Source organism: Sturnus vulgaris, chromosome 12 (genome assembly GCF_052056855.1).
Source record: "Sturnus vulgaris isolate bStuVul1 chromosome 12, bStuVul1.hap1, whole genome shotgun sequence".
NCBI classification, from domain to species: domain Eukaryota; kingdom Metazoa; phylum Chordata; class Aves; order Passeriformes; family Sturnidae; genus Sturnus; species Sturnus vulgaris.
The window spans coordinates 9669172-9696794 of record NC_142254.1 but is presented as its reverse complement, the minus strand read 5'-3'; the positions used below and the strand labels follow the sequence as shown (position 1 = coordinate 9696794).

General features: G+C 38.9%; 1 protein-coding gene across 2 annotated transcripts; it reads right to left on the bottom strand.

Moving 5' to 3' along the window:
* Positions 1-113: 113 nt before the first annotated feature.
* Positions 114-26318, bottom strand: CYLD (CYLD lysine 63 deubiquitinase). 2 transcript variants are annotated; one of them, XM_014882746.2, is made up of 17 exons: positions 26190-26318; positions 21808-22468; positions 20285-20587; positions 19309-19414; positions 18182-18277; positions 16829-16945; positions 14938-15317; positions 13392-13557; positions 12444-12585; positions 11836-11958; positions 10484-10575; positions 9340-9406; positions 7765-7897; positions 7252-7360; positions 6160-6278; positions 5340-5556; positions 114-4175 (listed from the first exon to the last, which is right to left on the bottom strand). In XM_014882746.2, the coding sequence occupies exons 2-17, from the start codon at positions 22312-22314 to the stop codon at positions 3991-3993; spliced, it is 2862 nt and encodes a 953-aa protein (XP_014738232.1). In that variant the 5' UTR covers positions 22315-22468; positions 26190-26318; the 3' UTR covers positions 114-3990. The 2 variants fall into 2 exon arrangements, with proteins under 2 accessions (XP_014738232.1, XP_014738249.1); XM_014882763.2 differs by having other exon boundaries at positions 20420-20587.
* Between the last annotated feature and the right edge of the window lie 1305 nt (positions 26319-27623).

The following is a 27623-nucleotide window of genomic DNA, read 5'->3' as shown; positions in this document are numbered from 1 at the left end:
ATTTATAAACATAAAGGCACCCGTAAGTACACAAAACAAGCTAGTTCACCCTGTATTCCTCCTTTTTCATTACACTCTCACACTTCCAAGCCCCAAAGAAACGAATAGAGCCATAAGAATAATATTTTTAATTAATATTAATACAGAAAGAGCACATAGTACATTCCTTTCCAGCAGCAGCTCATTCAGCCCTACCATTGGAAAAAAAAATAAATTAAGGCTAGTTGAGGGCAACCTGATCCAATGGTTTGTTTCCCTTATGCCTTCTTGGAGACAGCCTGGTAAGCTTAAGAGACTATTTGTGCACAAAACATGGGATGTTTATTTAGCAAAACATCAAGAACAGATAAAAACATGCTTTGTTACAGTGGTAAAAATACACAGAGCTTTCAAGCTGCTTTTTACACCAGCTCAGTTGGGAAACCACACCAGTCTGGTGTGCAGCACGGAGATGCCTTGGTATTGTATGGAACAGGCAATTGTCAGGGATCATGGTGACCACGCTCAGCTACTCAGTGGAGTATAAAGTGCACGAGAAAAATAAGTGCATTGAAATGAACCATTTATGATCAAGAGCAATTCTTGTTACACACAGTACTTGCTTAAAATGGGAATATCTCACAGGCTGTTCAGTACAACACAGTACTACAATTTTCAAGAGCACAGAATCAGTATCACATATTAGAAAGACCTTTACTGAACATAGATATTTTTGTATTTTTTCCTCCAATTATCTCCCCGCCCAACAACAAGCCTTCTGATATAACTTATGGTGGGTTTGGTCGGGGCTTTCTTGAAGGATTTTGTCTGCTTGAGTAAATCTGTAAGGCATCACCTTTAGCTAATACCTCCTCTTTATCCTCTATGTTCACAATAAGCAACGATTTAGTGGCACAGTGATTTGTTCCATTTTGAATTCCTAGTTCTAAAAATGTTTAGCAGAGCAGGCATGTTGCATGGGGTGAAGGTTTCTTCCCAAATTACAAAAGTTTATGTCTTACAAAACGTTACCTTTTTACAGGCTGTCAGGAACCATGTTGTCAATGCATTTTCCTACTTACAGGTTAAGGCCATTGCTAGCAGTACTTACAAACCAAACCATGAAGAATGATCTAAGTGTTATTAATCTGGGGAGACATTCGCCATGTTAAAAAAAAAAAAAAAAAAAAAGAGAGAGAAAAAGAATTGATTGGGAGGTTTCCAAATGCATTAAACAACATAAATGTTGGGTACTTAGTCACTGGAATCTTTGGGCATTACAGTTAACAGCAGTAGATGCTTAGAATGCAAGCTTTAAAATAGCTTATTCAAATCCCCTACAAATATATGCTGAAGGCTAAAAAAACCCCAGAAAACCCCACCTTTTTTACCCTTGCATATAAGCTATTTTACAAGTTTCCTTTCACAGTGAAATCATTTTTCTGTTTGTATACTCGTTTCTGAGAAAGGAAATAAAATTGGGGTTATTTCTGTAACATTTCATTTACATTGCCAGATCACTTCCAATGCAGTGCAGTACAGCACACAGCAATACATTTTAGATTAAAAGAAGACTCCTTGATTGCCAAAACTAATTTTTTTTGCATGCTATAGAAGACATCTCTGCCCTCTTAAGTGGTAAACAACAAACTAACCATGTAATCATACAGTGCTTGTAAAACTATTTACCATTTTGCAATAATCTATAGTACAAAAGGCAGGCTGTAAAGCGCTGCCTGCCTTTCCAAACACAGTATTTGTCACTGAGAAGTGTGCACAGTAAAGAACATTCCCTACGTGTCCCACAGGAAGATCCACACTACTTTCCCTTCTCCATTGAAAGGCCAGAAGCTTGGAGGCAAGAACCCAAGTTCATTTACACCCATCTGTATTAATTCACTTCTGCTAATCGAATATGTATCCTGAAAAGCTGGATACTTTCCAGCTGTACAAAAGAGTGGATATTTTGCTACAAGATTATTCACCTAGGAAACTGTAATATAGCTGCCAATTCCAATTCTCTCCTCTGGCCACAGCAAGCTCAGACAGGAAGAGGTAACTATATATAATGAAGCTGGGGGGATGGGAAAGATGACACCAGTGGACAACATGAAATTGATGCACTGGGAAAGTAAAAAATGAATCTAGGGCCAGGGAAGAGAAAGAATCCAGACATTCAGACTGGTCTCCTGGGTGCAGGTTTGTGCTTGGGCCTGTGTTTGCTCCTTGCTCAAAAGGGTCACTGCTTGGACCTCCTTCCAGGTTGGGACACAATGGGCCTGGTTACAGAATCCATCACCTAAAACCTCACTGAATTTTTCAGGAGAGAAAGAGGTCAAGATCTCTGTATTGAAACAAAAGAGTTTTGCCAAGGAGCAGAGACTGGATAAATAAGGCAGGGAAACATGTAAGCCAAGAGACTCTTCCAGGCAAACGCAGCGGTGACACCTCTAATAACCTTGTTGCTCTTGAGAGTGAAAGATTAGAGCACACTTCATGCAAAGGTTAATGGAACAGATCAACCCCCTCAGCACCCCCTGCTTCACACAGATTAGTCCTTCAAGCACTTTTCAAACCTCTCCATGGTACTGTGTCCCAAAGAAAAGCTCTAGGTTTTCCAAGATAAACAAAGTAACCACACTTTCTACTTTCTTGCCTTTAAAACAGTGGCTTTTTCAATGTGGCTTTTCCTCTGTTATATTTTGTTACCTCTTCCCTTCTATAGACTTGATCCCAAAAAGGAAGTTTCCATATAAAACAGCTTAAGAGTTGAAAATGTACAGTTCAGATAGATGCAATCTGTATGACCAGATGTTACAGCATATATAGAGTTGCATGTTTGCTAGTCAGTGTAGACAGAAGTAGCTAAAAGGCAACTAAAACAACAGTATTTCATTGCAAACAGGAACCAACAGACTTCAAAGTATACTACTTTACATTAACACAGGTTTTGCAGCTTTTCAAGTTAGTTTTCATCAGGTACTTGGTATACAGTAAAACTGTGACCTACATTTATTTATAGTTTCATCTTTCCAGGCAGAGATTTTTTATATTCTCTTTTTAATATTACTAATCCTGAAATGAAGAGTCAGATGTATAACATATTCCCAGTCAGTAGCTTAATGTACTGTAGAAAAGTCAGTTTTGTTTACCAAGGACTAGAATTCACTTCAGTAACGTTCCCTGAGGCAATCCATGATTTTATTGTTTTGTCCTAGAATCATTTGTGTACAGTTGCTGTTCTGTTCCAGACTGCTTTGTTTCTTTAAAAATAGACACTTAGAAAAAGACATCTGTTAACTTTCATTGCTAATTTTATATTTTAGCAATTATGCTTCCCCTTAATACCCTCTTCTTTTCCTCTCTTTCGCCTCCAAAAGTTGCAAGTTAACAACACAGCAAGTCTGTGTGCTTGATTTTTGCAAGACAAGGATTCAGATCTTTAAATGAATGTTAATTTTTGGAACTGAAAAGAACGTAGTAGATAACAGAACATAAATATGCAATGAGCAGTCTAAAATTTTTCTTACTCAAACTGAAGTTATTCTCTCTTTGAGAGAGAATCTATGGTGCTAGAAAGATTAAGGGTGAGGAGACAGGGTGGGGGTAGAGAAACACATGAGAATCGTCATCCCTGTTCACAGAAATGCACTGAGCTAGAACACTGTATCCTTACATTCCCAATGGACTTAGGAGATTTCTCCTGATATAATTTCACCTTTAACATTTCAAAAAAGCCTGTGTATCATCAATGCACTTAAAGCTTTTAAGTTTTAGTAACTTAACTTTGTTTATAAAACAAACACACACAAGCACACTTCCTAGAGTGCAAAACGCTTAAATACTTCAGTGACAGAACTCCATATGTAGCTTTTGGAACAATAAATTCTCTTGATGTCATAGTCAACTTCTTCCATTGCCAGCAACGGTTGCATTGAACTCCCCAAAACTGCAGCAAACCCAAGAGTGGGTAACTCGGTACTGTCCCTTCAGTTCTGCAGAGATCCTGGTTCATTTGTATAAACTCATCGTTGGACTTTGATACATGCACATGTAAGCATCACAAAGCAGTCTTCGTGCACAACCTTGGATTTTCCTGGAATCCAGTGAGTGCAATTCTTCTAGAGACATCTTCAGGTATTCACCAACTTCTGGACATGGGGTGACTTGTGGAATGTTAAAGCCATTCTGACCTCCTTTTATACCATAAGGAAAGAAGGAGAAACAGATTAGGAGAGTATCTACATACATTTACTCTTCATAATGTACTTTTATTATGACAGCACTGCCAGTTCTTGAAAACACCTTCTAAATACTTAAATATACCACACTGGACTGCTGCAGGGTGAATACCTATGAAAAGTGTATTGTTCAAGAAATCACAATTAGAATCAGAATATCCTGTAGTGTTTACCAACAAACCACACCCACACAAACACCAGAGAAAACCAGGGAGAATTTTGGGTTTTCATCAACACTAAAAGTTCTGTGCAACTTTAGGAGAGTGACCTGAATACATGCACTAAATTTGTTAATAACATGACAACTGGTAATAGCTGATGAACTTACAAACGCTGTCTGTACCTGACTTGCAAGATTAAGGCATGGTTTGCTCCTGGCCATTTTCCATATAAAAATGAGCAAATTCAAACAACACAAGTATGGACATCCTGCTGTTCCCAGCAGAGATTTTTAGCTTATGAAGAAAAATATTTGCAATATTAACCCCTCCCCCCGGCCGAAGATCAGCAGGGGATATTTCCAGCATCTTACGTGATCTAAATTACTGAAATAAAGTGTTTCTTTACAAACATCAGTAATACATATTTCAAACACTCAGAAATGATGCTTGATTGTCTCCTGGCTGTTATAACTAAACAGATTCAAAGGAATAGCATAGATGTTGTAATGTGACTATTTCCTTTATTCTAAAGACAGACACGGTAAGTCATTTAAGAAAAAGTAATAAAAATATTTGTCTGCTAACTGATAATCACCTACATCTCTCAAATATAAACTGAAAGTACATTCCTACAGTTGATTATTTAAAATTAATTGTCTCTGCCAAATTTGCAAAGCACAGAAAAATGTATAAAGAGTCCCACTAGGAAACTTCTGCAGTTACTTCTGTACCATCTAATTACTAAGGTATCCAACTGAAGTGAAATTCAGAATATGCAAATCAGCAGCTTCCATGAAATCAATGTGCTAAGATAAGGCTGAGTCAAGATCAGTATCCCAGCATCGAGTACATCAAGTTAAACAACACGAATATCCCCAAAACTTTAGGAAATAGTGCCTGAAATCTAAACTACATATACAAAAATGTAAGAGACAGTGAAGAGAGGAGAGGAGGTTACCATCCCGATCTGCCATGCTGTCGAAGAAGAGCCAGGCAGAGTCGTCCCTGCCGTACTTGACAAAGGCCACGTAGTGGCTGGTCTCGATGCACAGCACTGCAAACAGCTCCATCTTCTGCGAGGGGATGCAGCCGTGCCGCCAGTCCCAGTCTGGCAGATCCTTGGGAAGTGACAATGGATTGAATTTATGACTCTGTCTCTTGGGATGAAGATGAACCTACAATTGAAGTGATATTTCAGAAAAGAAAAAACACCCCGTAAGATTATTTGTTTCAGTGGCAGACAAAGCTAAAAAGAACATTACTGCTGAACAGAAGATTAATGGTGTTAGAGAAGGAACTGCAATAACAGCAGCTGACTAAACATTTCTTCTATTTTTCCCCACCAGTGTAGTTCAATATTGCCCAGAAAATTCAAATCTAAGGTTAGAAGGGAGATCAGGTTTAATGCAGCAGTTTTCAACTATGCTCAGATTTGAAAACAAGCCAGGACTGACATCTTCATGCAATTGCCAAACAGAGAAACACAGCATTTCTGCCATGAATTTATCAACTCTGACAAGGTAGCATGAACATTACAGTAGTATTTAAAACACATGGTTACTATTTCTCCACTGTTTCCAGTCCTGGATTTGGCAGTTGCCATGCTGACAAACACGTTGGAGGAGTTCCTGATCTGTCACCAAAGGAGACACTTAGTGGGTGGCAGCTACACTGGTGCTGGTGAAGAAGTCTCATTATGCTCATCTGCCTTTCTTTCAATGATCGCAGCATTAACCATTTGCATTAAACCCATGTAAGCAACAAAGACAAACACTCACTTGTGTATTGCACGTTTTGCAGAACTGCTTGATTTTGCCAGCAGAAATATCAGTGTCTTCATAACACTCCCTGCACTCGTACATAGCGAGCCCTCTGCAGATACGGCACTGCCTGGGAGCTGCATTGGCAACAAAGGTATTAGTCTTCAGGCTGGGGAGGCTTTGTTTTTCAAGAAAAGGAATATGAAAATGAAGGAGAACTATTACTTTAAATGGAGAATAACACTACGTTTAAAAAAAAAAAAAAAGTTAATATGAGTGTGCTAATCAAAGAGAAATATACCACTCCATTCAACTTCTCTTTGGTGCAATGTGGATTAAGAGAAAAACATTTACACTGGTAAGTGACAAAACAAGATGATAAAAATCAAGTGCATGAACAAGCAAAAACAGGCTTTTAAATCATGTTAGTGCTCTCTCATCATAGTGGTACAGCCAGCTTAGCCCCTACAGCTGTCAATACCAGAAAAAAAAAAAAAAAAAAAAGCATAAGCTGGTGGTCAAGACAGTGAGAGAAAAGGCTACGGCAATTTCAGAGATTATCATTCTAATGAATTCTGGCAGTTGTATTAATTCTTATCTCAAATTTAAAACCAGGTATCCTTCCTTAGGATAATGCAATGAAAAATTCAGTGGATGACCAATGTCAGAAACTTAGATGACAAAAAGAAGTGATATAATTATGGCTAAAAAATGCCCAGCCACAATATACAGGTGCACATCCTCATTTCAGGTCCCCTTCTAGTCTGATGAACTAATGAATGGCCATATTAATGAACTGTTTTGCAGCTAATAACTCGATTTTAAAAACAACCCTGAAATAAGTTCAGTTGTACAGGTACTCAAGACTTAAATAAACAAAGTTGTATTCTATACATTCTTCTGAATTGGAGCTTCTAACTGCCATGAGGGGAATAAAAGCCTTCTCCTCAGTAAACATCCATTTCTCCTCAGCCTGAGCATCTCACACTATCTTGGTAAATATCTAACAGAAAAAATTCCCAACAAACCCACCAGAAGTATCAGGAGTATTCACTGTGTTAGTCACTCTCAGCAACTCTTTCATTATGCAGTGCAGTGTTATATACTTACTGTCTTCAAGTAAGTCTGTTATATTTAATTCCAAGGATGGAAAAATTTTATTGAACATTTTGAAGTCTTTTCCAAACCGGGGCATCTGGATAATCAGGCAAGAGGGTGCCTAGGTAAAATGCCAGAATATAATGTAATGAACTTGAGATAAATAATTATCTAACTTTGTAGACAATCTAATGTTATAAATATATTTATGTTTTTTAAACTCACAGCCCATTGACAGAGGTATCTCAAAGTATTAGTCCTTAAAGCAACCCATTGGCAGCAGCTAAGAAATTTTCTTTTAGTAATTCTTTACCTAAATCACTTTGTTCTGTTCAGCCAAAGAACACATGTCATTAAGTGAACCTTCAAATGTTTTAGTTATGCAGTCATCCTGGATCATTGACATAATATTCCCATTTCCAACATGTCTGCACATTTTTACACCAAATCCTACTTCTGTCCCATTGCTGAATGGACAGGTATTTAGATATGATCACTTCTAACAAGGTAACAGCTGTCACCAACCTCTGCAAACTTCAAGTTGCTGTTGATGAATGACCACTCTAGTAACTGCTGAATTGTTGGGACTCCAACTTTCTCATTTTTGTCCATAAAAATTTGATAGAAGTAACAATCTTGTACTTTCTGACCCGCTGATCTAAAAACAGATTTAAAGAAAAAAACAAAACAACAGATTCTGAACCTTTACTGTAATGATGACTCTATCCTACTAGGAAAATAACATCTACACGAAAATAGTCAACAAAACATCCTCTCTGCATTGAAACATATTGTGCTTTAAAAAAACCCAAAACAAACAACAAAGCCTGACAAAACACAGCCCCCTGTGCTTCCAACAACAAAGGGCCAGGCAGTCAAATATTAAGTTTGACCTGATTATGGAAAAATTTAAAGAAACAAAATCAGTGTGAGTTTCAGAGCATGTTTTAAAAACATACGCCTATGCATGGCTGAACTACCAAGTGAGAAATACTTCCTAAGCATCTGCATCAAAAACTCAAAGACAATAAAGCAGCTTTCATTGGAGAGACAATTAGGAATTTCAGTAATAAAATATCAAATGAAACAACAATAATTATCTTCAGTATGATGGGCTTAATGAAACATTTCCTCTAAATGAGGGCGATATTTACACTGCTTCCTGCAGTGGAAGTCTCACACAGATGGCTAATGTTGCTAGACTTGCTCTATACTTAGCAGAGAACTCTCCAAAAGGATAATCCAAATTCAAGGCTGTCCAGCTCTAATAATTAAGACTCCTTCCACATCTAGGCCAACTCTGAGGCAAATTACCACATAAACTGCCAATGCAAGCCATAGGAAGTAGTCTGAAGAAACTTCTTCATCCTCACCAAAATAATAAAAAAAGGAAAAAGCCCTTTCCACTAAATACACACATCCCTACCACAAACCAATCATCCCCTTCAAAAAACAAGGATCACAAAACCAAAACACATTTTGTATGAATAGGGAGAGGGACATAGGATTAAGCTACCAATTTAAGTATGTTTTGAGGTCAAATGTTCAAAACATAGTCAAGTATCAAGCATCAATGTTTTCAGATAGTGCTTCTGTTAAATAAACATAACTGATATATTTGGGAGTAGATATTCAGATGAGTAATTCAACCTCCTTTGGAAGAAAAATAAAGGATATAAAAGACAGTGCTCAGGTTGAAGAAATGGTTTTTGCTACTATAGAAAAAAACCATACAGGGCTAACCAGCCTCTAACAGCAAAAGAAAACTATTAGGTAGGAGCTGTTTCATCTCAGCATCAAAAGTTCCTGGGAACTTTCATCAAATTTGCTGTCAACTGTAACCTCCTCCCATCCCAGCCAACATTTAAGCCAATGTTGCTTTTTAGAGTATTCAGGTGTCAAGAGGATTCTAAAAGCATGATGCTCAGTATAGCCACTACTAAAAAGAAAGAAGACTTCTGAATTGCCCTTGAGGAGTTCAGGTGTGTGCACAATACACACAAACTCTGCTGCTAAAAGCTGAATGGTGGAACATAAGTTTTGTTCTGTGTATGGCACAGACACAACAAAACCATTGAAGACAAAATAAATAAGATTCACCTTATTTTCAACAGTGGCTCAACTCTTAGAATATGGTGAAATAAAATATTCAAAAATTCTTCCGGATCTGGAGAGAGGAGAGAAAAATGTTTTGTTAGCATGCAAAACCAGACACATTATTCAAGACTCATTGTAAGTGAAGGTTTTCAAAAGTTTCATTAAAAAAAAGTAAGTTACTTTTTACAGCTTTATTACCACAATAAGATTATGAAAAACTATGAATATTTTCATGACAAACCTCTATTTATTCTTTTAGTGTTAAATGGCCCTAATAAAAAGGTACAGGCTTAACAGGGTAACAAAGCTTTCCAGTAAAGTTAAAAAAGATGCTCTGTATTTCAGAAAAATCATTTGGCACCACACAACTTTTCCAGGAGAAATAAAAGCTTTCAAGAGGAAACAGTGAATCTGTAGAAAGCCAGTGAGGAGCAGTGACAGTAACACAAAACCTACACCATAGTCCCAAGTTCATCTAAACTAAAGACTGAGTTCTCTAACCAAGAATGCAGCCAACAGCAGCTTCCCAGAGGGCTGTTCTCCCCCACCACAGCTTGCTGGTGTAGTTCTCCCTCTGCCACTGCAGTAAATACTGGTTCCAGTATTCAGTATTTACAAAGAAAGCAGTATTCTCTTGAATAAAAGCAAAAGAGTTACATAATACAACGCTAATTAATCTATATATGCAGCAGAAGATTAAAAAGTTGGAAACTGATTTTTCTAACGTGATTTGAACATTTTACTTCTTAAAATACTACATAACCATTGTAACAATCAAATGTTGTAGTGCAAAAGTTTATTCCTCAAGGATTAAAGTGACAATTTGAAAGAAGACAAACACCCCAGCCTTATCACAGTCTTCTCCACTAACTGCTAGAAGGGAGTTCCAGGGGCACAGGAAGGCACTAGAAGAAATTCAGGCAGTAGAAAACTGCAGAAATTGTTCAGCTAAGGGCTTCTTACATACCCAAGGAAGCAGAAAATACCTTTCTAGCAGCCAGTGGTCACTCAGATCTCTGCTATAGATACTACTGCCACAGAAAAATATTTGGGTGTTTTGTTCTGGTATAATTATGTAGCAAGGTTTCTCAGTTCCTTCATACTAGATTCTTAAGTCTCAAAGAAAAGCAAACCTCCCCCCTATTACCTTTTTCCTCTGAAGTGAATCCTGATGCAGCCTCAACTTTTTCAAGTATTTTCCTCAGCTTCATTATTTTTGTAGCACATACATATCCATATCTAAGATAAATGGGTTTATTAAGCTATTAGCTAGTTTGTGATCAAGTCAGAGTAGTAAAAAAAAAGCCAAAATCAACCACTTAAAATACTGAAAGACAGGTTCTCAAATCCTTCTTTAATGGCATACAGTATTTCTTCAAAGCTATGTACTGATTTCTCATATTTATTCTGACTCCCAGTTTTCTTAATGTAGTATAAATTTAATGCAGTGCTCAAAGTTCTTTTACAACATTTAAGAGCATTTTAATCATCAATTTACAAGGATAACTGTTTTCGGATTTGTCAGTCAATTACTTTTGATTTGTTTTCACTCTAATTTTCACTGCCTAATACATCATTTCAGGATGTCACATAATGACAGCACTGTGGGAGTTGTTAACAAAAAAAAAAATCGAATATTTGAGAAAAAAAACACAGAGCTGTACTGCTGACCCAAGAAGCTGAGGCTTTGAGTATTCAGTCTTTTCCCCTAAAGTTTTAAGCATGGTAAAAGGACAGTAAGACATTCAGCCACCTCAGGCACCTGAGATTCCTGTTACTCAGTGTGGATCCTGCTATCCTACCTGTTCCATAGACCCTGGAACACACCAGGCAAAGCACACACTCCCTGACAAGAACAACGCTTCAGGGGCCAACATTTTTATTTATCAAAATAAAAATTTTGTCAGAAATTGTTCAGTGACAGCCCACAGAATTTTAGAACAAGCTTAAGAACAATAACTTTTCATGGAAATTTTTGTTGCACCTCCTTTGCTCATTGTGCCTGAGAAATTACAAAGGTCACATTAAGTTCTTTTAATAAAAGAATTTTGGCCACTTGCAGACCACATGTAAAAAGTAATGAAACTTCTAAAGCCCTGCTAAATCTATTGAACTGTGAAACTCCATATAAGATAAGCCAAATAATTTTCTTGTCAAGTACAATAGCATTAAAAACATGCAGAGATGAATGCTGTGAGCAAACATAACTTGTATTTATCACTAGTTTTGTATTCATACTTGTACGAATTTTACAATAGCTTTGTGCTGATCCATTTGCAAGTAAGAAACTAGTGAAAATATTTATCACCAAACAATGAATAACTCTTTCCAGTTGTCACTAATTAAATTTGCTATGAAGAAAAAGTAAAAATACTTAAAAGAGAAATACACTGAGTAGCAGCAGATAGCCAAACTTCTCAGATTTGCAGTAGGAATGCAAATACTGCAGGATCTTGCTAATCCATGTTAGACTAGAGACCAGTTCTTGTCTTTACTTACATTCTCAGAGGATTCACAATCTCTGTCCTCAGCAGCTCCTGAGTCTCACTGTAATACTCTACATCATTCATTTCTTTAGGTCTGAGTAGCACAGTGTCCAAAACAGAGCTAAAAGAAAAGAGGCTACAAAGAAAAAAGGAAAAGGAAGGTTGTTTTGACCATTCAGATGCCTGAACAACATAAGACAAACCAAGCAAAGCCACAGAGGAATTAAAGAACTAAACAAACTCAAAAAGAGGCAATTATGGACAGGGGATACAGCTGCACTAAATAGCAAAGTCCACTCCAACCCAGTTTCCTTTCTGCAGCAAAGTACAGAATCAGTTGCCCAGGCAGGATTCTGCAAAGCTGTAAGAGGCATTTCCCTCCCTCCACCCCCTGGCCTGTGTTCTCCTTATCCTTCAACCATGTACAGGCCAGGGACTCCCTCAGTCTGAACAAGCAGATCCATGAGGCCAGTGCACTTTGGACACAATCAGCACTTCACTGCAGGCACTGGGAGAGCACAGGGACTGCAGCACAGGAAATCACACGGACACTCACTCAAGCAAAGATCACATGTTCTGCATTTCTAGCATGGGATGCCACTATACAAATTATGAACTTACCAGAATAAGGTGGAGTCTAAGTAACAGGAGTTGTAATGACCCTGGATACCTTTCTTCTTTCCAATCATTGTCTCTAAACCTTCTTTTTCCATTTTTGGAGGAGTGTTTTCTTCTACCACTTCACTTAAGTAACCTCCAAAGGCTGAAATTTTTTTTTTCAAAAGACACTTTAAAGCCTCAAATTTTATCCCCCTTGAGATTTTCCTATTAATGTTTTATAGCTAAATTGCTGCCTTAGTATAAAGTATTCCTTCTCTGGATTAGAATAGCATTTTAGTATACTGAGACTCACTGTCTTCCAGAGAGTGAACAAGGCCTTATATTCCACACTAGAGTGCTTCAGAAAGCCTGCAGCACTGAATTAATTTTATCCAGTAGGAATGAAGTTCTCTTTTCATTACAAATGCCCTGCTCACACTATCTTACAAGTATCAGACACTTTTCTCTGCTGTTGTCCCAGACAATACAATGTGACCCAAGAAATCTAAAATACTTGAAATTAGGGAAGAAGTTTTTCACCACTAACTTCCATCATAAAAATACATCCTTTTCTTTGTTAATATTTAATTAATTTGATGCTATAGATTACAGAAAAATAACTGCCTTTATTTCTTTTAATGCAATCATGCAGTGCTAGAGTTGCAAATACCATTTTCAGCAAGATTGTTTTACAACTTCTAAAGTAAAAAGTGTACAGCATAAAAAATTCCCATAATTTTATGACATTTCTTTAAATATATAACCATTTTCTTGTTGTAAAGCATAAAAGAATAAGTCAAGCATCACCTTATTCTGTACAGGATGATCTGCTATTCATTAATCTCAATTAATTAAGTGATACCTGTACAGATTTCCAAGTGCTCAATACAAAGAACTTATTGCAGGAATGAATGAACCCAAATCCCTGCCAGTTCCCAGTGGATAAACAAGAAATAAGCAGGTCAGTACCTAGAGAGTTGCAGCGCTCGATCTGGTTGGAAACGGGCTGGAGTGAGGCAAACCTGGAATCTGGCCTGCAGCTTTTGAGTTTAACAAAGAGAGCTTTCTTTGGAGCACACGTGAAGTATCGAGTTCCTTTAAATGTTCCATCTGTACAGCCTGCACATTCATCTTCCTGAAAATTCAAGTGAGAATTCACTGTTTTTCTTATTTCTACAATTCTGCAGTAAGACATTTGATAAGGGATCTACCCACAAGTCACCCATCTGCTGCTCTGAAGCATGATATACACCGTTTCTGCAATTTAGTACCCAAAACCTTAATTGAGATGTTGTTTAACTGAATTCATTGAGAAAATTAGGACTTGCATGATTATTTCTTCACACAAACTTTCACTCAATCCAAAATAAAACAAAAATTCCATCAGAAGCAGCGTAGGGGAGGCAGGAGGAGAGACACTGAATTTAACCTGGTCCAGATTCCTTCTGCAGTTAGAAAGAGCACTTTTTATCACTTAATTAAAATCACTGAGCATGGGGTAGTGTGAACAATTTCAGTGTGATTCGGCTGCACAAGCCTGCTTCAAAGCACACAAAGTGTACATCAAAGACAGACAACACAAACTAGGAGTGAACAATTTAAGGATTTAGGTACACTGCCTGCTTACTAACAACAGCTAGGCTTTAATGCAGAAATGCACACGTGGCACCCAGGTTAATGTAAGACACCCTAAGGAGCAGGCTCAGAATGTCTGTGGCAAGCTATTGCTTCAACTTCACCCAAAACACCTACAAGGATCAGGACTTTGTCACAGCTGGAATTCCAGTCACATTCTCACACACTTTTATGTTTACATCATTTTATACTGCTTTATGTAATATTTTAGTGAACATTATCCCAAAATAAAGAACCCCATCTCCCTAATTGTGTACACATTAATTTAACCAATATCCCATCACAACCTTGGTAGCAGCTGCCACAGGGGGAATGTCAGTACACAACAGCAATTCATGTTTGAGGCAACTGTGGGGTTTTTTTACAAAGGGCCCACAGAAACACATAAAGCACATGGCTGTCAAATTAACAATATCACTACTGTCAATTATCAAAACCAGTCTTATGGCTCTGACAGTCATCACTCTCACTGCTTGTTTGCTGATATACAAACAACAAACAAAAAAATTATATTCAACAAAGACTACTACAGCTAGAGAATTTTATCTAAATTTCCACTTAAAGGATCTTTAACTTTCATTTTTCAATTACAATCTCCATCATGTAAGCAAAGGACACTCTTTTAAAGCAAGGGAGTGTTCAGTCCTACAAATTCCTTTTCCCATTGTGATACAAACACATCTGAGAGCCTACTAACAGGGTAAGGTGTAGGGCAGCCATAAATGTCAGAGCTTATCAAAGAATTTAGCTCTAAGGAGATCACTAGGCAACCTGTTTGGGCAAATCCCCCAGACTGGCTGCTTTTGCAGCATATTCAGGCACCAGCTCTGAGAAACAAAACTAGTAATTAACATTAATGTGAACTAGAATTCATATTTACCAGTTCCAGTCCTGCCAATACTTCATTTACTCCAGGGGGCTGGCCAATCCAGCGGATTACTCCATAGAAAGGAGGATTTTCTTTAACTTCAGCCAAGGAACCTGCTTCAAGACCATGTGAGTTTCCAACTGGGCTTGATGCTGATGGACTCTCCTGGGTAGCTGTTGTATTCACATCACCCATGACAGACTGAACAGATAAAGAGAGAGGACTATGTCCCATAGTACCATTAGTACTTGTTGTTTTTGTCAAGCTAAAGGGGAGAGAGTGAAATCTATTTTCTGTAGACACAGAGTTTGTTAAAGGTTGCTGCAGTGGTGGTGAAGAATGCCCAAATCCAGGAGATGAATCAGTAAGAGACTTTGAAGGGTCTTCAGCAGCTGTTAAAATCAAAACCAAGATGTTAGTAAGTGTTGGGGTTTTTTCCCCCTGTATTAAAAAAGGAAAGATTTGGCTCTCAAATCACCAACATCTGATGTAACAAGGTGGGAAGCACTAACAGCTGGGGACATTTAGGAAGACTTTTGTCACTTGGCAACACTGGAGACACAGAACTGACTGAGCAGACACTGCTGCAGTCCCACTACTTTTACCACAAGCAGCAGAAATGAACAGCACAGAGAAAGAACATGTTAGAAACTACAGGAAGGTTTAGATTGAAATCTTTTTTCCATCATCACATGAGGCTTCTTCTTTGAATATGAGTTAACAGCCCCAAGGATTGTGACTGTAGGGGGAAAACTACTATTGGTCGTTGTGACTGAGGAAATTATTTGGTTCACAGCTTATAAATGCATAAATAATTGCTTGCAGATATGATTTGCAAATGGAAAAGTGCTTATTCCACTAACTCTATTACAACATACTTTGGTTCTAATACAGGGAATCTATCAGTATCTATAAATAATAAAAGACTTAAACATGCCACGAGCAATGCAGTGCCTGATAAAAGAGATCACAACTACATGGAACAGCACAAGCACTCTTTCTCTTCTCTCATCTCTCTACATAATCATAAAATAACCTGAGTTGGAAGGGTCTCTAATACACAAATGGTATTCACAGAACAAAAGCCTCTTCATCTTCACCCATTCTCCCCATGCGGTTTCATTAAATGATGTTAATGTCTTAAAAATGTTTAAAAAGACATCTGTTACAGAACCAAGAACAATTTTAACCCATTTTCTTTTGTGGTTCAAGGAATTCAGGGACTACTGCTACTACAGGTTTCTGGTGTAACTTAATAATTTGGTATTTACCCCTTCAGTCATTAAGCCAGTTAGCCACACTTTTCTAAAGTTTGCCAGGAAAAAACAATAGGTCTAGAAGCAAATCAAGATATAGTGATCCTTCAAGTATGTGCATTCATACTTTTAAAAACCAAAAGAGATTTTACAGAAATAACTTTTTAAAAATACAGAAAAAAAAAGCCCATGTATACATAGATAATTTCCCTGCTCCCACTTCCAGACTGATTAGCTGGCACAGCAGAATATTACAGCTCCCTTGGGTCTGTAACACAGCTACAAAGACAGGCAAAACACAATTACTGTGTATACTCGGCTACAAGGAATACTTCATGTCTTCCATCACAGCCTCAGCTTTTATTTTGCCTGTGAGACATGTGCATTTCCACAGAGCTGCACATGAGTTGCCAAGAACATAATCTCCTACATGCAGAATAAAACCACAGGTCACACCAAGACAGAGTACATTTCCACGGGGGCTTCAAGATGCTTTTTATGATGTAGTATGTATTCCACTATGACAACATGGTCCAACTGTTTTACATTTAATCTCATCCTCGTTTTATTTGAAGAACATAATACACTCTAGTTTTGTTTTGTGGGTTTTTAAAATAAATATATAAAAAACTATCCTCTCTCTTTACCTTCATCAATATACCATGGGGATTTTGTTTTTGTTTGAGGCTGAGAGTCAACTGATGAGCCATTTAATGTGTAGAAGACTTCAGATCTGCTTCTATTTCCAGCTTCAGAGGTAGATCCTGGAAAACAATGTGTTTTCTTGAAGAGATTAATTTCTATTTACAAAAGGTCACCTACACTCTTATTTCACAACATAAATTTGTTACTACACTTTCAAGAAGACACAACTGCCTTTCCACAAAGGAACAAACTCTCCTATCAAGGCTAACACAGTCCTAAGCTTACAACAAGGCAGAAGTCTACACCAAAACAATATACACTCTGAGCTGAAATCTCAAGTCACCAAGCTGAAAAGAAGGCAGAAAATACCTCTCAAGATCAAGTTTTTCATGACTGTAAATTATAGGCATAAGAAGGTATTTGCAATACAGTTACAGTAGGTGGGTTTGGTTTTAAAGCACTAAAATTTCACAGTAGGCAAATAAATTACTGATCCAATTCCAATTCTATAATTTGTGCCAACATATAACCACAGTTACTACAGTGAAGATCATCTCTGCCAGCATCCAATGCCAGGTAAAATGACAACTTACAGAATATATTGTCATTGGTATTCTATTACCCAATGCAGCCACATGTAAAATCAAAAGACACTGAATTATTATTTCTGCCTTAAAAAAAAAAAAAAAAAAAAAAAAAAAAGTCACTTCTCTTTCAGGTTTTTTCTTGCTTTTTTGGGTTTGTTGGGGGTTTTTTTGTTTGTTTTTTTTTGCTGGTGGTGGGTTTTTTTTATTTTCCCCTGGGAGGGTTTTCAGAGCTGAACAAAAACAGAGTCAAGGAAGTTTATATTTCAGGAATTCAATTCTGGTTTTGAATCACAGCAAAGTAGATCTGCTCCTGGGCTACAAATTTTGAAATTACTAGTTCTGCAAGAAGACAACAACAAACTATATTTATTAAAAACCAAAACCAAACAATAAGTACACATCACACTTCCAGAGAAACAGAATGCAGCCCTGCCCTGGTCATACTAAGCAACTCGGTAATATGGTCTTGAATTTTTGCTAAACCTCAAACTCTTTGTCATGAAAATGAAGGCAGTTTGAGCAATCTTATCTTAAATCATCTTTATAATGATTAAATAAATTCATACTAATACTCTACTTCAGAGAAATTTAACTACAGTTGGACTTGATAATCTTAAAGGTCTCAGCCAACCGTGATGATTCTGTGAACTTAACTGAACAGAACATAACTGAAACAATACATCACCTGATAGAAAAGAAAATACTTTTTTGCAAGCAACAAAATGTTGCAATCTTACATAAGTAAAGAAAATCCCTTCCCATACATACCTATAGCCTTTGGCTTACTATGATTGAACAAGCTTTTGTCACCACTTCTTGAGGTATAGGCAAGCTTGGGAGGTCTCCTGTCCTGTGACACAGTCTCTAAGACATGGCACAAGAAGAGAGTATTAGATTCCCTTTGCTAAGTTTTCACTATGTTACACAAAGTTCACCTTGAAATGTAACTGAACAAAGCTCTGCCATCACAAGCTTTAACGCTGAGTGGAACAAAGCCTTGTTTGGCACATAAACAGCAATCTGCTTTTGTCACATCAGCAATTGCTTACTGCAAAGTCTACCATTACTTCTTGGGCATATCTAATAGATGGACTTCACATCCTTCAACGTATACATGTATGTATTTCCATTATGGGAAACAGATGCAAGATATTTTAAATTTTTTCTACCAACACATCTACAATAAATGCTCTTTTCAAAAAATGGAGAAGTCCCCATGAATTCTCCAGAGAAGAGCAGAAAATTTGTGCAAAAACATGCATGTCAACTAAACCAGCAAGTAGGAGGCAGACATAAGAAAAGTCAGACAAATTGCAGTGTGAGAGCAACAAATAGACTACAGACTCATCAGAACCTGCCTAGAGATAGTGCCAAAACAAAAGTCACATACAAACTTTTCTTTCTTCAGAAAAAGAATCAGGGAATTGTAGCTGTTACAAGTTAACACTATTCAGTGAATTACTGCAGTGATTTTTTCCACAGTCTTGACAGGCATTTCCAAGTATTTCTTCCCAAAATGAATACATAATCCTGTCAATACCTTTCAAGCACAGAAAGAACAGCTTTCTGATGAAGATATCTGAACTCCTGGAGTAAATTGAACAACTGCCCATAGAAAAGATTCCCACTATGCTCATATATTCTTGAATATTACACACTGCATAGTATTGTAATTACTATACAATTTGACAGGAATTTTGTTCAGTAATAAAGCTTTTCTACTAGTGAGACTGTAATCTTGTCATTAAAAAGGAGGGAGAAACTGAAGAAAAATGTAACAGCGAAGGTAATTCAAGTGAATTCTGCAGTATTGTTTTAATCATATAACTGTGCCTAGATGGAGGATGCCCTAGATGTTATCAAAGTCTGCCTCCTGGTTAAGAGGCAGGGCATACCTGGAATAACATCGTTGATATGCAAAAGAAGTGTACTTTCAACACTTGCAAAACTGCACAGCTGTATTCCATTATATCTTCCATCCCAGTTTCCAATCGGATTATCCTAAAAATAGAAAAACACATCACATATATCCCAAAAGAAGATTTACATCATACTGAGTACACACATATGTCTTTAGGAATAGAAAAAGCAAGAAAATGAAACGTTTGACAACGTCCTTTTTCGTGTAACTAATTTTGTATTTAGAATAGCCAGACATCAGTCTTTAAAGACAAAAGCTTAAAACATTATCTGAGAAACAGCTCCTACTTTAATAAGCATTTTTCTTCTAAAAAGCATTATTTATAAACAAGCTAGAGCAATTCCAGTGCATTTTTAGGGAAGAGGTAATGCAACCAAGAAAATGGAAGCATCTAACTTACAAAAGCAGAACAATCTTAAACTACCAAAAGTTCAAAAGCTGTTAATTTTTAAAAATTCATGTTGCTAGAAATAATTTTTAATGACAAGCTTCACATTTTCTTGCAAGATCATTTTTTGTACTTGAAACTCACACTTTTAAGGTAGAACAAATTCAAACAAAACAGTTACATGAAAAAAAGCTTTTAAAAATGGCTAACAAAAGAAAAAGACATCCAGCCTACTTTTTTTAACAGGCAGAACAAAGCCAGTCTCACAAGACGAACACTCGACTCCATGACTTCAAGACTGACACCTAGCATGGCAAGTAGCTCAGTGGAGGCTCCTCAGAGTAAGCAGAGTATTTCACCTGAACTGTTTAGCATCAAATACGACACCATTTACCTGATGCCAAGAAAATCACCACCAAGGGCATCTTTGAACAGTGTTTATTTCCCATTTTAGGTCAGCCTCCGCTGAAGTAGCTTGTGGATAATGTTTCTTCTTCTACGTGCATGTCATTCACTAGCTAACACACATGCAGAAGTTATTAAAGTCAGATTATTTTCTTACCATGTCCACTCCAACAACGTATCCTAAACTTTCGTTTCCTGGTAAGACATCACAGAATATAACTGTCCCATACTCTATACTCTCTCCTATCTTCAGAGAAACCCTGGAGTTGATCTCCAGAGGAGGAAGTTCTACCTGCATTGTGTCAACTGGAGCTGCATAGTCACTTTCCAGTTCATTGTCATCATCTTCCACCAGCTCCAGTTTGTCCAAAGCAACAAAAACCCCACAATCCTCATCACATCTGAAAAGCTGCTTGCCTTGGTATTGTCCATCAGTAAAGCCCTGACCACGACCTTCTTCCTAAGTGTCAGAGGAGGAAGAGGAAGGAAAAAAAAAAAAAAAAGAAAAAAATCACATAATATATTTTGTGAAAAACAGAGTACCAAAAAACCAGTAACATAATCCAGTGTTTTGGACAAATTGCACCAACAATTTGCCTGACGCACTATCGTTATTGAGAGAATTCTGTTGTCAGAACCTGTAGCAAATATACAAACTGTCTGTCTTCAGGGAATAAAGAGCAAGATGTCACTAGATTAGAGTAGCTGCAGGCAGAAGCCTTTATACTCAGAGAAGCATGTTTTCTTCAGGTGCACATTTTGCTTCAATCATCAAATTTTTGCCATATCAAGACAAGACTACTTCATGCTAGACATAATGCCAAGCATTCAAAATTTCCAGTTATATGCCATATAAAGTGAGATGATTTTCAGAAACATTTAGGCCTGATATTCCCTGAGGTTCTCAGTGGGAATTACAAAGAGTTCAGGAAAAGTTTAAAAAGGGTACTTTGAAAAATATACTTCAACAAGAGGAGAACTCTCCTGAACCTAATCCTTCAATAGCTTATGGTTGGCATTAATTTTGCAGAAATATCTCACAAGGAGCACAGAATAGATACATTCTCTATTTCAACTAGTTGCCATTGGACTTTTAGGAATCTACAAAAACAGCAGTCCTAAAATCCAACCCTGCATTTATGGACTGTATCCTGACACAGGAAAACAAAGTACTCAACAGAAATCTGAGAGTCACCATGACATTCAATCATGATATTCACCATGAAAGGGATGTAAGTATTTTTGTCCAGAGAAGTTGTGAATGCCCCATCCATGGCAGTGTTCAAGGCCAGGAGGGATGGAGGTCTGGGGCACCAGGTCTAGTGGAAGGTGTCTCTGCCCATAGCAAGGGGTTTCGACTAGGTGATATTTAAAGTATCTTCCAAGCCAAACCATTCCACGATTCCAGGAATTAAATTTTTCTGGGCTAGAGGACTCAGAGTATATTCAAGTTTTTCTGCCAGCCCATGCACCACATCAAGCTTCACTTAACATGGAGATTACAAGGCTGATGTGATATGGCACGTTCACATAAAAGTTATGAGAAGACTGAAGCTAACAGATTTTAGGGGTAATATGTTTTTGGAAAAAAAAATTATTAGGACTTCCTCTTTATACTGAAGATGTATTTAGCTCACCTCATGAAGTATATCTGATACTACTCCTTAGCAAGTAACTTACCAGCAACTCTACTCCAAAGTAAATCCCTGTTAGGGACCTTTCTTGCATTAAGGGTCCTCTGAAGCGAACAACTCCAGGATATTTCTCATCCCCTGATCTCAGCTGTACTCTAACAGGTGAGCCAATATCTATCTGGACACCTTTAGCTAATCTGCTTTTGCTTTTAAACAAACTGTATCTTTCCTCACAGTTAGTAATAGCCAGAAGCAACTCAGCTAGTTTTTCATTTATTTCTATAACATCCTTCTCATCCACAAACAAGATTGCATGAGGTTGTTCCAGAATCTTTAATCCAATCTGCAGTTTCTTGCCTTTACATGGAATATTTCTGGAGTGTGCCACAGAAGAACGGTCTTGAAAAAACTGCCCAATGCTACCTTTGGGCACTTTCAAGAGCTTTTGGGTCTGCTTGTCTATGACACTGCATTCTTGGAGAAGCAAGTAAAAGATCCTCTCTTCCCAATAGGATGAACTTGCTTTTTCTTGACTCCATAAGCCTGAATTCATTGTGATTAAAACTTTAAAAGCCGCACAGAAGTCTTCAAGAAAAATAAGCTCTTGGTTTATGTGCAGTGATCTTTCCAAATTCTACTGGAGGGTCCAATCTTTGTGAAACAATGCAATATTCATTTTGCAAAGAAACACATTCAGAGCAGAAAGCCTAGAATGAAAAGAAAAAAAAAAAACAAAATTGAATTAGGTAAGTACAGCTAGTCTTAAGTAAAATATAAAACAATTTAAATCTGTAACCAGACTCATTCCTCATACAGATCAGAGTTCAGCAAAATGCAAGGCAGTGATCACAGTCCCAGAACAGCCACTGTACTGCTGATCATAGACCTATTTACCCATTTCTGTTCCTTATTGCTGTGTATTTCATTTCCTTCTTTAGTTCCTTGGAAAAAAAGGGTTGTGGAAAACATTATAATGAAATGCAGAAAACAAAGAAAACCTAAGTGCAAATGAAAACAAATAAACCACCTGCTCTAGTTTACAAACAATATTTTAATGAAACTCTCCACTATAAAGCTCTTTTCCCATGCTTAGTGACTACTTATTTCTGACAAAGTGTACTGCATCTGTCATCCTGCATAACATTTTGATTTAGTGAAGCAGAAAATTGTGTTGACAAAATAGAGCAGCAGAAAATAGGGACTTTAGTAACTTATAACAGCCATTTCTTTAATAGAAATGGACAGTTCCAGTAATATACAATATATGAAAACCAAATTGTGTCAGCATTGCAACATGCAATTCTCAGAAAAAAATTGGAGGCTCTTATTTTTATGATTCTAGAAAGATAATTCACTTCAACAAAGTAAGAGATACCTCACTTTCAGTTATTAAAATACCATAGAGCAAACACCTTAGTTAAACATCATCTTTAGAAGTACAGTTTACAACCAATGAAGTGAAAAAAACCAATTTGAAAATAGTTCTTTGAACATGTGTCTACAGTTTTGATCATAGTGGATACATGAAGAAAGATCTGCAATACCGTAGAAGGATTTGCACTTCTAAAGATGAAAGCAAAGGGCAGTATACAAATTCAGAATGTATTGTCACAGAAATTTTCCTGTTCCCAATCTCTGATGCCAAAGTTTGCATTTAGTTAAAGTACAATCTCAATGACTATTTATACCTAAAGCAAATAATCTTTGTCCTTGTGCCTAGGTACCCTATTTCTCCACAACTTTGATGGCATACAAGTACCACAAAATCTATTGCTGTTTCTCCTACTCTGTTTGAACCCAGTTTCAGAAGCTATTGGAAAGCAATGAAACACAGTAGTCCTGTAATTATTTTCCTCAGTTTTGTTAAATAACCTGTCTGTTTAAAAAGATCTTTCCCCAAGGAAAAGCATAACTACAGACAACCTGAAATTTGGGCAGTTACATCTTGCAGTCCCTAGGAAGTCACACATCCCTGTGCTGCCTTGGAGGCTCCTGTACCATCCATTCAAACCTGCTTCTCCTCTGCTCAGATGTGACACGTGGGGGTCAGAGTCACCACCACACTTCCACACTGCTGCTGCAGCAGCTCAAGGAGTTCTGTGGCTTCATGTGGAATCTGCAAAGTGACTAACAGGAGTAACTCATCTGAGGGGCAGGATCCAGGCAGCTCCAGACCTCAGTGGAGGAAAGCCTGGTAGACCATCCATGTGTTTCCTAGCCAAAAAAATATTTTTCCTCACTTTCATTTGATACACATAAATGAGCTTTAATGTTTGTTGATGATTAACAAAAAAGTGGTGTGAGCATGGGACTGAAATAATTTATGTGGAAATTGATGATGAACACAGCAAAATTCCCCCCCTCCTGCCCCACATGGAGACATGATTAAATGACCATTAGTTTTTGTAAGTCTACTCAGATAGTAAAATAAGAGTTTCATACAAGTTCTGACTAGTTCTTTCCCTTTACTTTTTTCACACAATGGGGAAAAAAACCCTGTCTTATTCTTCATAGCTCCTTCTTATGTTCTCAAGAACACTTATGTTGTTTCAAGGGCTGATATACTTCACTTTACTTTCCTTTTTTTTTTTTTGAGCCATTCCACAAAGTTTCTCAATCCCCAGTAGACTGCAAACAAGTATCTCTGACATTACAGGGATCCTGATTTTTCCTACTTCATTTACAGAAATAATTAATTTCAATTTTAGTAGGTATGCATGGAAAAAATATATCAAAAGAGAAAGTCTGTTCAACAGCTTAAAAAAGATTGATTTTTTAAAAATAAGCTTTATCATATCTATTTTTAATAAGTATATCTTATTTGTACATCCATTGCTGCAACAATACAATCTTCACATGTTTAGTAGTAAAGAATTCAGTGTGGAAATTTCTCAAAGGCTGCATTTAGATTATGTAATAACTTTATGTGGTGTGAGGTCAGTCTTTCAAAGCCCTAGTCACCCATAGAAATGTTACTAAACCCACTGGCTATATTACCAAAAGACTTTCCTTCATTAAAGAGTTCATTGTCACTGTATAAAAACGTCTTCTTTTAAAAGCTTATCTACAACCACTGTCCCATACAGATTGAAAAGCCAAATACTCTTCTTTTAGAACAATAAGTGATAAATTAGTATTTTAAGAGTACAGAAAAGCTTGTTAAAAGGACATTAAGTTTTGGCAAAGTATCAAAATTGCATTTACATACACCACTGATCTTATGATTAATTTTTACAGCCATTTTCCATAGAATTTCGTGAGTAAAACAAAACCTTTGCTGAACAAACAGCATAGTCGTAACAGACTATGACCAGAATAAACTATTGTCACTACAGAGACATCTCATCAGAATAACAGTTTGCTCTGAAATTCAAGAACTCTGTTTCTACCCTGCAGGAGCTTTAGATGAACTATATAAAGATATTTAAACCAGCTATCGGGTTTCAGAATGAACACACGTCTGTGGCTCTGATTCAGAGTATAAAATGAAAAGGCTAAAATAAACTGTACAGTTTCTTTTAAAAAACTAACAGTTTAATACCAAAAATAATTAAACCATCTGAGATGCAAAGTTCTGCTCTTCATCAGCCCAAAACAAATTTTCACGGGAAGGTTAAAACTAGGAACGAGGAAATTTAGTTTCAGCTCAATGTACAGAGAATCACAGGTCGGCAATACAAGCCACGAGTGGAAGAGAAATAGAAACTGTTTCTCAAAACAGTGGTTGAAACAAGGTAATACAAAGATGTTCATACTGGCAACATGATTCCTAAAAGAAAAGGCACCAGCGCATGTATTCGGCTTTATAAATCTGATACAAACAATCCCCGCGAGGGGAAGAACAGCAATCATTCTCAAGGGCCAGAATGCTGTGGCGTTATCAGATTTACCCACACGGCCGCTCTGCACACACGCCGCGGCCAGTCCTCCCCAAAAAATAAAATACGTGTGCTCTCACATTCCGAAATGATACCGAATATCGTATTTCACTGGGCGCTCTCACGGAGTGTTTCACGGCAAGGCACGGCCGTGCGACCCACAAGGCTCCGTGCAAGGCTCAGCTTTTGAGAAGAATTATCCTCCCTCCCAAACCTGAGCATTTTCTCTCCTCCCCGGGCTGCTCTGCGCAGGACGGGGAAGGAAAGTCCCGAAACACTTCTTGAGTCGCCAACGCGCTGATGATTGAGGCTGAAGTGTCGGAAAGGCCCAGCAGGGCCCGCCAAGAGCGGAGCCACCGCCACCCCCAGCCCAGCCCGGCCCCGCCGCTGGGCCCGGCTCCCCCAACACCGCAGGAGCGGCGGCGGCCCGGGGCGACCGCCCGCGGAACCGGCCGGAGCGCGGCCTGAGCAGGCAGCCGCGCCGGCCGCGCCCCGCCTGAGAGCACCGAGCGACGTCCCGCGGCCGCCGCCGGCCCCGCTCGCTCCTCACCTCCTCCTGCCCGGCCCGGGCCTCCCGCCCGCCCGCGGGTCCGTCCCGGCGCCCTCACGCGCCGGCCCGGCCCTCTCCGCGCTGCCCCATCGCCGCCACGGCCGCGCAAAGAGCGCCCGCACACCCGCTCCTGCTGCCCCGGCAGACCCGCCCCCCTGGTCCTGCGCCGCTCCCGCAGCCAATCGCAGCGCGCCGGCGCCATCGCTGCGCAGCGCTATTGGTCACAAGCGCCGCCAGTCACGAGCCGATCCGGGGGTTTCCAGCGCATCGCGCTTGTATGAGCCGCAGGGGAGGGGGCGGATGGCGGAACACTCCCCCTGGGGGGCTCTGATTGGTCGCTCGGGACAGGGGGCGGGACTTCTGGCACTGCGGAGGCGCTGATTGGATAGCGCGCGCGTGCCCCCAGCGGCGGGGCGGGCACTGCGCCCCGGGGTCGGTGCGGGTGCCACGCCCCGGTCCCTGCCCTGCGCGGGGGCTGCGCTCCCTGAGGGCTCCGGGGCCTGAGGGCTCTGCTGCTCCAGGCCGCTGCGCCCGGCCCGGCCCGGCCCGGCCCGCTCTGGGCAGGGACACGCCCGCGGCCACCGCTGAGTCGCCAGCCGGAGTCGCTGTCCCTGGTGCGCGCAGCACGTGGGGGCGGGACAGGCGGCAGAGACATCGCGGTGCAGTCAGGAACCTCCCGGTTAACCACAGGCCCTCCGTGTGCGCTTGGCAGGAGGCAGGAGAGGGTTCGGCCGTGCCGGTGCTGGAGGGGCGGCTCCCCCTGCACAGCCCCGACCGTCCCGTGCCCTGAGCTCGGGCTGGTTCCGAGCGTCCCGGAGCAGCAGCGGCCGCAGAGGTCCCAGAGCCGCTCGCCGGTGTCAGCCTTCGGCCTGGCTTCAATACCCGCTTCTGAAATATTTTTACTCCCGAGAAATTAAAGTAATGCTGCTGAATATTGCATGTAATAAAAGCCAAGTGTAGTTCCTCTTTAACCGACCTACTTTTGATTGTGCCTGTCATCTGAATGCTGTGCTATTCTATCCACTTAGCAACTTCCACTGTTCCCCTTATTCTATCCACTGCTGTTTATAAAGAGTGAGCTCTGCTTAAATTATGAATGAGAGAATGAACTCTGGAATAGAAGGGAGTTTCTCAACAGGACAGTTAGGTTTAAAGGCTCCATTGGCGCATTCAGCATTTAAAAAAAAATATATCTTAGAGAAGATTTGTTTTTATTTATGTAGTATTCTAAACTAGTGCTTTAAATTTTAAAATATTCCTAAAGTTTTGCACTTTTGGAAGTGGACTTCCTACAAAGAAGCATCTTTTAAGGATACAGCATTTGATCATGTACCTCAGGAGGCTACAGTAATATTGGCACATAAATCCTGGCTTCTTAGCATCTGTAGCATTCCCTTAATACATGTTTTGATGTAATTTAGTAACATGTGCAGC